The 14,461-nt window shown below is 41.2% G+C and overlaps 1 protein-coding gene across 1 annotated transcript; it reads right to left on the bottom strand.

Annotated features, from left to right (window-relative positions):
- Positions 1-2,111: 2,111 nt before the first annotated feature.
- LOC117849209 (uncharacterized) lies at positions 2,112-8,783 on the bottom strand. The gene is made up of 6 exons (XM_072292410.1): positions 8,671-8,783; positions 5,869-5,988; positions 5,508-5,589; positions 4,505-4,750; positions 4,037-4,232; positions 2,112-2,122 (listed from the first exon to the last, which is right to left on the bottom strand). The coding sequence occupies exons 1-6, from the start codon at positions 8,781-8,783 to the stop codon at positions 2,112-2,114; spliced, it is 768 nt and encodes a 255-aa protein (XP_072148511.1).
- Positions 8,784-14,461: the final 5,678 nt, after the last annotated feature.

The raw sequence follows: 14,461 nt of genomic DNA, 5'->3' as shown, positions 1-14,461 counted from the left end.
ATGATGAAGACAATTACACCATGGAAGAGTGTGGTAATCAAGATGAAATTATTGAGTTGATAATGAATACTCGTAAGAGGAACCGCGAAGTCGCCTTTTTCCTATTTACAATTGGTATGTATGCTGAAACTTACCTAAATAAAGCTCCAAGAAGGGTTCCAACTGTGCCGGGGATTGAGTGGGTCAATGAGACACTTTCAAATGTGACATCGTGCTATAACATGTTTAGGATGAGTGCTCACTTATTTTATCAACTACATAATGCACTGGTAGACACTTATGGGTTGACGGCAAGTAGAGATATGTCAACATTGGAGGCTGTAGGAATGTTTCTATGGATAATCGGTGCACCACAGTCACTTAGGCAAGTTGAGGATCGGTTTGTTAGGTCATTGGAAACGATAAGCCGTACGTTCGATAGAGTTTTGTGCAGTGTTCTCAAACTAGCAAAAGCTAATATTAAGCCAGTGGACCCAGAATTTAAGTCTGTGCACCAAAGATTACAACAACCTCGGTTTGCTCCATACTTCAACAATTGTATTGGAGCTTTAGAGGGGACACATATACCTGTTGTGGTTCCAAGCGATAAGGTGGTTCAACATACAAGAAGACATGGATATACATCTCAAAATATCCTAGCTATTTGTGACTTCGACATGAGGTTTACTTTTGTCGTTACCGGATGGCCTGGATCGGTCCATGATATGAGAGTGTTAAGTGATGCCTGGGAAAAATACGAAGACACCTTTCCACATCCTCCGGCAGGTAAACTAGTTTATGTACAATACTCTCTCAATGAAAACATAGTTCATTAAGCTAACAATTTGGTATTCAATTGTAAGCAAGTTCTACCTGGTAGACTCGGGGTATCCAAACCATCCTGAATACTTGGCTCCATACAGGGGTACAAAGTACCATTTACCAGAGTTTCGTAACGGACCAATGCCCAAAGGTATGAAGGAGACATTTAATTATGCACATTCATCTCTTAGAAACGTTATCGAGAGATCCTTTGGAGTATTGAAAATGAAGTGGCGGATATTTTTGGGTATACCTAGTTTTCCAATGCACAAGCAAAGCAAAATTATTGTTGCTTGCATGGTTATTCACAACTTCATTAGGGAGAATGGTATTGGTGATAGGGAATTTGAATTGTACTATCGTGATAAAAATTTTATTCCAAGAACCGGAAGTTCAAACTGTGAAGGAGATGGGACGAATACACAAGGAGGAGACGAAGACATAAACATGAATGCTTTTCGTGATCAATTGGCAAATGCCTTGTACAATAGGTCGTAAACTATTGCTCTCGGGGTTGCAAGGATAATGTACTTTTTATGTACTTTCGTGGTGATTGAACTTTGTAATAAATATGGATTTTGTTTCTCTATTTGAACCAACGTTGGTAAAAAAAAATCAAACCGGTACATGCAAATCAAGCCGCAACATGCAAAGCAACACAGCGCATGCAAACCACCCAAGTGCGCATGCATCAGGTGGGCCAGGTGCATGCAAACGTTCAGCATGCAAAAGAGTAGGCGCATACAACCGGCCAGCGCACCAGCACCCAAGACAGATTCGGCGGGAGGGGCAGGTAGGGAGGGGTAACAGGGTCATTTGGCAGAATAGGTGGTAAACTTTAGCCTCACTTCCAAACACCACAAAAGGCTAAAATTTAGTACTTCATTTGGAGGGTTTAGCAAGCTCCTCCCAAACAGGACCTTAACGGTGGGTATGCATCAATAAACAACCGTTATATGAGCGGGCTGTTAATTAGGTCAATTGTATATGACGTGGCACTGGTATAAAGCCGGCAATCGACTAAATTGTTAGCTTTTCTCTAAGATGACTGCTAGCTGAAGACGGGAGAGAGAAGGGAACAGGCGGCCGCAGCACGGAACTTGGAGCTCGTGCTGGGAGAAGCTTCAATTCCGGAGACGTGAAAGATCATCGCGGAGTGGAGCACTAGCATGCTACTTTTTCGCTTCTTCAGCGAACGAAATAATACTCCTGCTTTCTAAATTGTAGGTGCACCTAGATACAGTATGTGTATAGATGCATAATATGAATGTAGAAAAAGGTAAAACGACCTGCAATTTGTTAAAATATCTTTAACATAACCCTGCAAAGCAAATCTCCACCAAAATCATGCAGATCTTTAATGTTAACATGATCTATGTTCAATATTAACTTATCTTGTTGAATCACTAATAAGTGGGCATGCCTCAGAGCATGTAGGGTAGATATAGTTCAAGCTTCATCCAGTTAATTAACTACTGACAGTGGTATTCATGCTCTCCTCACATGGAACAGGAATTCATTCAAGATCAGGATGAAGGGGTGTTGCCATTGGCATGTGTCACTACGGGAAAGTTCAAAATTGCCGAGTGTGTTTTTTTTGCCGAGTGTTTTTTTTCGAGCACTCGGCAAACAAGCTCTTCGCCGAGTGCCAAGCCAAAAACACTCGGCAAATAAAAAACACTCGGCAAATCAAGGCTTTGCCGAGTGTCAAATAAAAAACACTCGGCGAACCCCCCTCTTTGCCGAGTGTCAAAAAAAACACTCGGCAAAGAGGGAGGTTTGCCGAGTGTAAAAAAAACACTCGGTAAAGAGGGGGGTTCGCCGAGTATTTTTTTTGACACTCGGCAAAAAAATAATTTTTTTTCCTCTTTTCACCATGAAATTTTTCCTACTTCCCACATACAACATGTGGTACTCCATGTTAAAATTTGGTATATTTTTGGATTTATTTGCTATATTTATTTAATTAATTGCATTTCAAGGGAATTTTTGGTATAAGTCAAATTTGAACTGCAAGTGATTCAAATTATGGAACAAAATGAGTAGAAAAATGATATTCATGTTTTTCGGCCCAATTTGAGACCTGACCCATGAAATGACAAGAAATTTCGAACATCTTGTTCAAGAAACACGACCATGAACGTGTGGTAGTGGTATTTTTAAATTATAAAAAAAACAAGCAAAGTCTAAAAATCATGAGATTTGTCATGATGTGATGATATCATAGGTGGAGGCTGTGGAAAAAAATTGAGAATGTTTTGCCCATTTCATCACGTACCATGTTTACAAACCGAAGTATTTCAGAAGAAAATTAGTAACGTTGAGAAGGATTGCATAAGATTTGGAGTCAAAATGACGGTCCAGTTTTGATTTGACTACAAAACTTTTTGTACAGTCAATAGAGAATATATATTATTTCATGTAAATTTTTGACAATTTTTTGAAACTGGTAGATATTTTTAATTTTTTTTTTAAATAGTTTTGCCGAGTGTCCTAGGGTAGACACTCGACAAAGAACCCTTCACCGAGTGTCACCCTAGGACACTCGGCGACTTAATTCCCCGGCCCCAAGGACTAAGTCCCGGCCGCACCTTAAGTCCCGGCCGCACTCTACTCCCACCTCTTCCCCCCGTCACTCCCACTCGTCACCCACCTCTTCCTCTCTCCCTCCCGCCGCCGCCCGCCGCCCAGCGCCCCCCCCCGCCGCCCGGCGCCCCCGGCACCACCGCCCGCCGCCCGCCGCCCCCGACCCCGCCGCCCCAGGCCCCGCCGCCCGGCGCCCCCGGCCCCGGATCCGCCGCCGCCCGACGCCCCCGGCCCCGGCCCCGGATTCGCCGCCCGTCCGGCCCCTCCACCGAATCTGCTTCATGGCGTGGTGGCGGGAAGCAGTGGCGGTGGCTGGCGGCGGTGTGGATGGTGGCGGCGGCGGTGTGGATGGTGGCGGCGGCGGCGGAGCAGGTGGCGGCGGTGGCGGCGGCGGAGCAGGATGTGCTAGTTTGGAACATGATTTTTTTTTCAATAATTGTTCGCCGAGTGTTTTCTGGGAACTCGGCAAAGTCTTTGCCGAGTGCCCGACACAAAACACTCGGCGAACCAGTGTTTGCCGTCAAGATTTTTGCCGTGTGTCATTTGCCGAGTGTTACACTCGGCAAACGCTTTGCCGAGTGTTTTTGGGGCTTCGCCGAGTGCCCTGGCACTCGGCATCTTTCCTGTTTCCCGTAGTGTGTCCGAGCACCCCTTATCTGATCTCGTCTTCTCATTTTCTCGGCATATTTGTTGATGTCAAGGCCAGCTGTATTTTTTCCTCCAAAGGTAGAGTGCAGCTTGTCCAGGTCAAACATATCACCCATTATCCTTTGGCTCTCTGAATTGTTGTTGTACACAAATTTCACTTTCTCATGCAATTTTGGCTCGAGGAAGCGCTTTATTACCTGCAAAATCAACACTAGTCATTATAATTGATAGGTCCAAAGATAGAATAATGCAAGAATTCTATTGGTACATGAACAGATGCATAATAGTGTCCAAGAACATTTTGCAAATTAAATTAACAACTGATTGGCACCCCTATTCTGTTTGTATGGGCTGGATGTCCACCAGCTCAATATGTAACTTATATTTTCAATATATATTTTTTACATTTTAAAATAAATTATACCCTATAATTTTGAACAGAGTGGGTATATTCAATGTTTGCGAATACCTTCCAAAAGGATTCGAAAATCCTTGGTGGGTTGGTTAGAACAGCAACTGCAATCAGTCCTGGATAATATTTTTGAATTATGTGTAATGATTCTCGGGTCAATGACAATGGTGTACTCGATGCTGCCCAACCTCGGAAGTCAGTCATGCAAACAACACTCTCTTCTTTTGCATTTTCTGTATTTAGAACATGGTTTTCCAGGTTGTACACTAGATATCTTATATGCTCCTTCTCTGAAGTTTTAGTCTGTTGCACAAGTGAGGATTAGTAAATAAGATACTAAAATACAATTAAAGAAAGAGGTTGAAAACAACCATGTCGATGTCTTACAGCTATTTTTCAAAAAATATAACCCCTCACGTTTTCAAATTACTTCTAGAGCAGTAAGCATCCATCTAAAAAAAATTAAATTTCCTTCCTTAGCTTCACAACAACTGATTACATTTATAGTTGGCAGTGTTACGAGGGCCTTTATTGCTGGCAGTGTCACGAAGACCATTCTTTCTTGTCGAGGTAGTCAGGTATCTAGGCTGGGGTGTTTGGGAGGAGGGGGCTAAATTTTAGCCCTCGTCACATCGAATGTTTGGACAGTATTAAACCTAGACTAATTACAAAACTAATTACACAACCTCTAGGCTAAATCGCGAGATGAATCTGTTAAGCCTAATTAGTCCATGATTTGACAATGTGGTGCTACAGTAACCATTCGCTAATGATGGATTAATTAGGCTTACTAGATTCGTCTCGCGATTTAGCTTAGGGGTTCTGCAATTAGTTTATGTTTAGTTTTCCTAATTAGTATCCGACATCCGATGTGACAGACTAAAGTTTAGTCCTTGGTATCCAAACGTCCCGCCTAATTCTCACTATCCACAATGTTTTCCTAAAATTGGTCCAAACAGAAGCATGGGCCATTCAGCATTAGATGAAATGACAATATAAGTTTCTCTTTGCAGTAAAAAAGTAAAGTATTATATGCATGGGTTAAAAAAAGGTTATTCACCCAACGAAGTTTCTCTGGCTCGTACTGACGTCTCCAACTAGCAGCTTCTTTCAGAGTCTTGGCAGCTTGCGCTGTACTCCACCTTGTTTACTTCCCTTCAAATTCCCAACTTTGACACTATGCAAAAAGAAGATTCCCCATCACATCAAACTTGTGGTACATGCATGGAGTACTAAATGTAGACGAAATCAAAAACTAATTGCACAGTTTTGTTGTACTTTGCAAGACGTATCTTTTGAGCCTAATTAGTTAATGTTTGGACAATAATTTACAAATACAAACGAAACGCTATAGTGTCGCATTTATGGCAAAATGCCAATTTGGCACCTCCCAACTTAGGAAGTAAACAAGGGCAAAATGCCAGTTTCTTGCTCGGAGGAACCGGCGGATAGTGCCGTCCGACAGGAAGTTCGGCATATCTGTCGGTAGGTTGCCAAGGACCTCCTGGACTTCATTTTTCTGCTTTCTCATAAGAATGTAACTGAGAGGTAATTTACAATGCATCATCACTAGCTTTAGGGCATAAAGAAGCTGGTCATCTCTTCAACAATAGACCTTTTCTTTTCACATGAGTATCAAGTCCGAACCTCTGAATTGGTGTGATGGGAATGAGAAAATGGATATGAGTCCACCGACCAGAATTCAAATACTGACACTAGAGGCGTGGAGATATACATGTGCGGTGTGTATGTGTACACGTCAATTGTTTGATGTGTACGTGAGTGTGCATGACCTTGTAATCCATAATATGCTTCGTATGTTCTGCTATCATTCCTACCAAAAGTTTGTGCTGAAGGAAACCCTACTTCCATCTTGGTTCCAGAATTAGTTCTGAAAATTCATTTTCTCAGATCACAAAGCCTGGATTGAATAAGGTTGTTTGCCTTTAATGTGTATTAATGCTTCATTTCTTTAGAAAATTTGACATAAAGGAACTTATTTTATTTTTCCGAATCTTCCTATTTTAATTATGGAAGCTCGAAAGCTACAAATGTTACATAAATACCTGCTTTAATTCGGTGCTTACGCTGTACCACATCAGGAATATAAAAAATCAGGAGTTTTAATGTTAGGATTAGGCGCTAGAATTTGCTATTTTCTTGCGAAGGAATTTGCTAAGAATTTGACCAGCAAAGCAGTTGTTGGATGCCACGTCCGAATTATGAGGAATGGGTTCCTGGCTAGCTGCAATGCAATCATCCAATAAAAAACGAATGCCAGCTAGCCTCTCCTGTTTTTATAGAGTTCGTCCTCCTGTGTGATATTTCCACTACGGATCGAAGCAGCAACGGGTAGGTGGTGGTTGCATTTCTCCGGCCATAATGATAAACGCGACGCGACGTTAGCAGTGAATGCAGTCTCACTGACCCGCCCATGCCTTCCGTGGGCTGCAGAATTGAAGGACGCCGTGGTGGCTTACGTGGACGTGTTCTCTGTCAAGCAACCCATGGTCCATGGATGGCATTGGTCTGTCCAGGACGTGGATCCTGTAGAGTGTGGCAGTTGGCTGGTGAACGTTAAAATGAAAGAGCAAGAGAGGGAGGGTTCGACAAGGCAAATAATTTGCTCTGATAGGTCCTTTGCAGCAAGGAATTTCCGGGAAAAGTCAGCCAATATGGGCTATAACAGTAGAGACTATAGAACAATGAGTTCATGGGATCAGCCTAGGATAATGTTCCTTATTGACAGGGATGGTCATCAAACGAGATTATTTATAGGGTTGCATATGTTATATTGCTGCTGAGGTAACCCATCCAGTGAAATAAATGACACATAGCTGGCGATATATTTTTTTGAATTTACTCTATATACACTATATACAGAGTAAATTCCAAAAAAATATATTAGGTCCTGATCCTTGGAATTGAATTCCATTCTAATAATCATAATTTAGACACAAATTAATTAAGCTAATATAATTGTATGTGGAATATATTTGTATATTCTTGTTGGCCATATGTGAGAGATACTTATGTGTTGCACTTCTGCTATAGGGAAGCGAGTCAAAGAGCGTGCTATAAGTTGCACATTAGAAATAACATTCCAAAATAATTAGCTTACTCCATGAGTAGATTCCAATTCCTTCTAAACGAAGGGATCCGAACGGGCCCTTAGTCGGCAGAGTTCTTTTTAACCCCAAATGTTCGTCACAGATGATGGTTCAGAGCAACTCCCGGAACCACATTAAGCCAAACCAAGCCAGCACGTTCTTTGCTGATTTCGCAACATGTACTGCCATGCTTGCATAATGGCCTATATGAATGAAGAAGGAGCCGTCACATCATGAATTTTGTTGATTTTCGCAAAAATGATTTTCTCATAATTTTAAAAATTTTCTCAACATTTATTTTGTTGATAGGAAATTTAGTATCGGAAAATAATTGGTTATTTTTCAAAATTTAATAAAATGGTTTTGTGTGTTATGCCGATGCATTTTGGTGTTGCATGGGAGTAAAAATTTTAAAATGCGTTTGTCCAAATGATTAGGTTTCTCTAAGAATAATCCAGAATTTTTTGGAATTTATTCTCCCTTTTTGTAGAGCTAAATATATTTATTATAAGGCTCTAAATTCTTTTTCATGAGTTCCAACTATTTTATTTTGACTCTTCATGTCCCAATCTATCTTTAGAATTTTTTTTTGGAATTTTTAGGGTTTTCTGGATATTTTTCGTGCTTTCAAAACATTATCTAGCAATTTTTGGATTTGTTTTCGCATAGGAAATTATATTTGGGAAAATAATGAAAAGAAATCCTATCGGGCCGAGCCTATGGACCCGACCTGCTTCGGCCCAACAGCAGGCCTAGCTCAGCCCACGGTTGTGGCTTCTCCCCAGGGAGCATCATGCGAACGCTGCCGCCACCGCCGGCAGGCTTTGCCTTGGCATGCGTGCCAGGCCAGGCTGCGCCGCACGCCCCTATAAAGGACGCCGCTTGAGCCCTGCGCCCCTGATGCCTCAGACTCCCCTGCCCTGCTTTGCACAGCAAAACCGCCAAAGCTGTCGAGCGAGCTCGCTGGAGCCCTGCGCCACCGCCACGTTCTGCGCCCTATTTCGCCACTAGGGCCACCAGCCAAAGCAAGCCTACCCCAATAGGGTTTTCCTTGTGCCACGCTGAAGTCGCCGCACCAGTTCCCATCATCGGAGGTGCTCTGCCATGTCGAACCTGATCCAAACCGCCGTCGTCACCCGCCACAGTCCAAATTCCGGCTGGTCGTGTCCACCTTCGACGCCGGTGAGCACCCCTACAAGTTCCTCTTGACCTTCTCTATCTACCATGCCGCTTTCCCCTCGCCTTAGCCGGCCGGAGTGCCGCCTATTTTGGTCGGCCAAGCCGCCATCTGCCATGGAAGCAAGGTCCCAGAGCTTTTCAAGTTAGCTCCTATGCTTTTGCAAAAAGACCCTCAAGCTATCTGTAATATCTGGCCGATTCTTTGTGTCTTGACAGATTATAGAGCGACCCCTGAACCTTTTAGATCCTTTTAATCTAATCCAACCCGAGATCTTTTGCAGATCTAACCCCGTGATCAATCTATTCACAGTGACTATTCACTGAGTCTAAGATTTCTTCTTTGCTAGCTCCTGTTGTCTACGGTTAATCATGATTAGACCCCTGCAGCTTGTTTACGTCATAGATCCTACGTTTTAGCTCCATTTAACCTTGTTTTTATTCTGTTAGAATCATATCAACTTAAACTACATGTTAGAAGCAATGTTAATCCTGTTCTGTGTTCCTAAAATTTATTTAAAATATTAATATGATTAATTGCTTATGCACTTGTTTTCTAATAAAAGCTAATTAGACCTTTATCTCGCTTTCATAATTAAATGTTAATTTGATTAATACTTATTGAGCTTGTTTTTTTCATAAAATCTAATTAGAGCTACACTTCGGTTTTTCGTAATAAATGTTCAATTGATTAATGTTTATTCGGTTTATTTACATGGGTTATATCTTGATTTTTCATAATTAAATGTTAATTTGGCTAATATATATATAAATGTCTTTTTGAGTTATAATTTGGTTAGCTCAACACGTATTATAAAGTTACGCACTTAGATGTTCCCACCATATGATATATTTTTCAAATTAAATATTTAATTTGCATAAAATTGTACTTGAATGTTTATAAATAGAATTTGACTAAGTTCTACATCATATTTTCATATATAAATATAACTTGCTAAGAATGTTTCTCTAAAATATCTTTACATTGTTTTCTTTATTAGAATATATGAAGCATGTAGGCTTTTCTCTTTCTTTTATAATTCAAACCTCTTGATAGCTTTATATTTTAAACCATAGTTCCGTTCCCAGTGTTTCTTGCGTTTACATGACCATAGAATCGAGCCCTATCATTTAGTACGTTCTTTTAAAGCTTTTCTTTTGATTGGTGTGTTGTTCTTAGTTGTGCTTGTTTGTTTGATTGTATGTTTGCGCTGATGATTGATCCAAGTAGAAGGAACATTGTTCGAGAGCTTTGAAGAGCAAGAGCTGAAGATAATCTGAGCAGCTATTCTTTGGACAAAGGAAAGTATGTCCTTGTGCTTTTCTCCCAATAACTATATTTAATTACTTTTGCATTGCTTTGCATTTAATTTGATGGGTCCTATTAATGTTTGCTTAGTTTTTATGATCATTCCTTGTCAACCTGGGTTTATTTTTCTATTGGGTAGCTATGCTTAGTTGCTATACTTAGGTTATGGTGGTTTTAATGAACTAAATGATTAAACTTGTTTTACTTATGCTATACCTTTCATTAATACAAGATCACCATGCTTTAATTGGAACATGGAGAACCACTCAGGAAAATAGTACAACCATAAGGACTACATGGCTATGGTCTTGGCTAATTAATTAGTGACTCTAGTTTGTGGTAGCTTTACCCGAAATGGGCAAGAAGGGGAGACTAGTTGGTGTATAGCCCTGCCCTCAAACTGATCTGCTCTATGGTAGCTTCGCAGTTTGAGAGAGGTTTATGCATTGTGCTGATCATGAAACCTTAGCGAGCTATCCTTACTAGGGAATCTATTTAAAGGCCTTATATCATCCCTATGCAGTCACACCTTGGTAGTGTGATGAGTACCTGATCAACACAGCATGGTTGGGTCTAAAGTTCTTCTGAACTTTTGCGCGACTTGTGGTGAAAGTGTACAACCTCTGTAGTGTGTAAAAATGATATATCAGTCGTGCTCACGGCCAAGAGCGGCCTGGACCCTCACATGATAATTGAACTTGAAGATAGACTTAAATCGTGGTTTAACTTATGGTTATGTTTCTGCCATATGCTTATGGCTTATGTTTATGTTAATTGTGGGTTGGTATATACTTATACCTTAGTAATTAGGTGCTAATAAAATTTGACCAACTAAAAATGCTTAATGCAGTCAACCAGTCAGTCTTTCCTTGTTTAAGCCTTGCATTCATATTTTCCCCACACTTGCTGACTACGACATGTGCTCACCCTTTCTATAACCAATGTTGCTCAGAAGAGGAAGCTGCTATGGAGTTGTTGAGAAGATGGTGTTAAGTCTAGGCATACGCAACCCCCAGTAGATTGCTTGTGAAGTTTGGAACCTCCGTTTCTAGGATTAAGCTGTAAATCTCTGATAGTCTTCCTTTATTTCTTTACATGATATTGTTACTGTTATTCGCTGATGATGTCACTATATGTATGAAACTAGATCATGGCATACATATAGGTAACACTTGGTTTTGTTTTAAAACCGGGTGTGACATTTGATTAGGCCCAATTCTTGTTGGGTCAAGTGCAACATAGGCTACTGTCATAACTTTGTTTAGATTCAATTCTTAAAGGATTTAGCCAAACAATTGCTGATGTCATAACTTTGTTTAGGCCCACAAAATAATGGGCCGAGGGGGTAAGCCCACAAAATTTTGGGTCCAGTTATTTTCGAGTGTAGCCCAGATAGCGCTTAATTAAAATATAATCTAATTTAATATTATATGTAAATTGATTCGGTAATTGATAGAACAATTAATCTTTACATACCACACATACAAATAAATGTCCAAATAACAAGCACAAACATATTGGCCATAAGAGAACACAAACCACTACACATGATATCTCTTTGACCAAGAACAAAGCTGACCTAGAAGCACATTGAGCACAAACCACAATACTCACAAACCAGCACAAGCAGCTGGGAGGACATAAGCAGATGCCTAAAAAACACATTGACCTTACCCCTTGAAGTTTAGCAGTTGATGAAGGAGGTACACAGTTTCTCTTACTACTTTTTTCAAACTGTCAATCTCCTCAGACTGCATTTTGATTGCTGCATCTGAAGCTCGTGCCTTCATCTTCAAGTCGCTCAACATTTGCTCCTATTCAACAACTTATTATCTTAGTTCTGCAGCTTCTTGTAGCCCTCCCAAAGAAACTTGAGATCTTGAGCTTGTAGCTGAGGTTGGCTACATGACCACGTAATCAAGGAAGGGACTTGACTACAAATCATGAGGACCAGAATTTGGTACTGCAACCCCAAGGATTGTTTGCAATATTTCAGCCTACAAATGAAAACAACAGAACTCAAACTTCAATCTTAAACAAAGCAACTGAATAAAGTAAAGAATACAGGAGTAAGATAATCACTTGTTTAGTTATATAAAGTAAAGAATACAGGAGTAAGATAATCACTTGTTTAGTTATATACCACGACATGTGATTGAATTTCAACAATATAGGAATGTGATACTAGGCCCTGCACAATAAGTATTTGGATAGTTGTCTTAGATATAAGGAACAGAATGTACCATGACCATAGAAATGCAGATGCCAACCTTGCAGATAGATCTAGAGCGGTCAGGTAAGAGAAGGATCTCAAAATAACACAATACACGGAGAAATTTACTTTTTGCTAAAGAAATACTCCAGCAGCATGGGGACCATGGTCACATCTAGGCGCAACTAGGCTCCGCTCCAGACAGAAATAAACACGAGCAGAGTGGTCTCCGGTGAAGAAGATGTAGATCCAAAAAATTGGAGGGGACTTTAGAGAAAATAAATGAGATTCTCACTTGTGGAGGTCGAAGATGCAGTGGCGCATGGTTGGATAGGGCAGCCAGTGCTTGCGCGACATCCTTGCTCACCTGCTTAGTTGCGCAAGCATGGGCATAGCCGCTGTAAGGACGTGGAGATGTTCCTCCAAGAGTGCCGCCAACCATGCCATACATTTATGCCCGCCGTTCGTGGACCTTGCCGCCGCCGTTGAGGTATCCCGCGGCCGCCAAGGTCACCCGCCACCACAAATCTAGTTGGACTTCAGAGTCATCAAAGAGGAGAGTGCTGATTTTGGAAATACAAGGCGGGAGTTTGGAGGGGCACTACGGTAGCCATATTTTTATTATTTAGGGGAGGCAAGGGAATACAAAATTTGAAGATCCTGCTTTTAAGTTCCTGGGCGCGAAATGAAAATTTGGTAAGTTACACTTGCTGTGGGGTCACTGCCAAGATTGCGCGCTCTTATCAGACCCATTTGTCAGCGAAGATGGGTGCATTTCATCTTGCATACAACATAGGCTGGAGACGAATACCTGGAGGAGGCCCACGCTTCAGTGAACCTAGGTGCATTTCTAGTCGCTGACCACAAAGGGGAACAATTGCTTTCTCCAACTAATATGCCTATGCATCTATTTTTTTAGCTCATGTAGATGTCAGGATTTTCCTTCTTGTTATCCTGACCAAAGTACACTTGTGTACTTACTGAATATTTCGCATGCCTACCCATGAACGAAAGCCTGCATATTCCACCCTATATTTTTGGCAGGATTCCTGATCAGTGTAGGCCTACATATTCCGACCATCCTAGGTATTTTCATGGCTACTGTAATCCCGTAAGGCGTGAGCTGGGAGGATGTGCACTGCGTTGTTGATCGGTCATGGTGTTTCAATAAATAGGAGAGCCCCCAAGGCCTTTGCTCATCGGCTCTTCATCTTACACGCATTGTTTAGTGGTTGTGCTAGGCAACCTACTTAGTTCTGCGCCCTGTGAGAGGTGAGCTCATAGCTTCCGCATCGTGTTTATAGGTTACCATCATTGCTTGTGGTCATTGATTATAATTTTTAATTCTGTTGGTAAGTGTCTGTAGGATGATGGCTGATCAAGCGAATGGAGTAGGCAACTTTGATGCTATGCCACCTCCACAGCAGCTAGGCTTCCTTGATCCATATGATCTGTACGACATGGAAGAAGCGGACAAGGATGAAATGGAGGAGCTGAAGAAATTTGTGTTTGCTTTGTTGTAGGACCACAGTTACACTCGTGTGCTTCGCAATGGTCTCTTTGTGTGCCCTTATTGCTTTCTTGCCCAACGAACATGGCGTATTCATGACGTCCTGCTGCATGCTTCTAGCATTGTTTGCTCGGGTCGTGTTACCCTGGACTCGAGGGCTAGGCATCGTGCGTTGGAGGACTATCTCCGTGGCGAACCTTGTTTTGCTGCATTCTGTGCTACCACAGGTATGCCGTAATAAGCTTATGCCATATCCATCTCCATACCGTGTCCATTGTCTCCTCGTTGCCATGTCCGTGTCTGATGCATTGCATCTGCATGTTGTGACATTTTCGTGTAACAGAGATTACTTTATTTGTATCATCTGGATTAGTGGTTTTAGCCTGTTGGTGCCTGGTGATAGTGCACCATTTTAGTATTTAAAATTTGTATGGTTTCATTGTTGTGTGTGTGTGCGCCTGTATCATTGTACGAGTGTGGATCTGTAGGGATGTATCATGTATGTGTACTTAAGAATGTGATCTAATAAGAATGCTCATAGTTTGTTCATTACTATTTGAGAATAGAGGAACTTATGTTGTGTATGTTCTTATATAACAGAGGAACTCTGCTCCCTATTTAAGTTCATTTGATTTGATATGGAGTGTCACTAGAAGTTCATTTGATATGGAGTGTGAATATAACTTCTATTGGGCAT

Source organism: Setaria viridis, chromosome 3 (assembly GCF_005286985.2).
Source record: "Setaria viridis chromosome 3, Setaria_viridis_v4.0, whole genome shotgun sequence".
NCBI classification, from domain to species: domain Eukaryota; kingdom Viridiplantae; phylum Streptophyta; class Magnoliopsida; order Poales; family Poaceae; genus Setaria; species Setaria viridis.
This window is presented reverse-complemented; position numbering and strand designations above follow the sequence as displayed.

What these genes read in the sequence shown, in the direction of transcription:
- LOC117849209 (XM_072292410.1), bottom strand. Translation starts at nt 8,783, where the DNA reads ATGGTAGATAGAGAAGGTCAAGAGGAACTTGTAGGGGTGCTCACCGGC. An exon ending in ACGACGGCGGTTTGGATCAG is followed by an intron (nt 5,989 to 8,670) that starts GTTCGACATGGC and finishes ATTACCTCTCAG; the next exon opens with TTACATTCTTATGAGAAAGC. An exon ending in TTCCTCCGAGCAAGAAACTG is followed by an intron (nt 5,590 to 5,868) that starts GCATTTTGCCCT and finishes GAAGTAAACAAG; the next exon opens with GTGGAGTACAGCGCAAGCTG.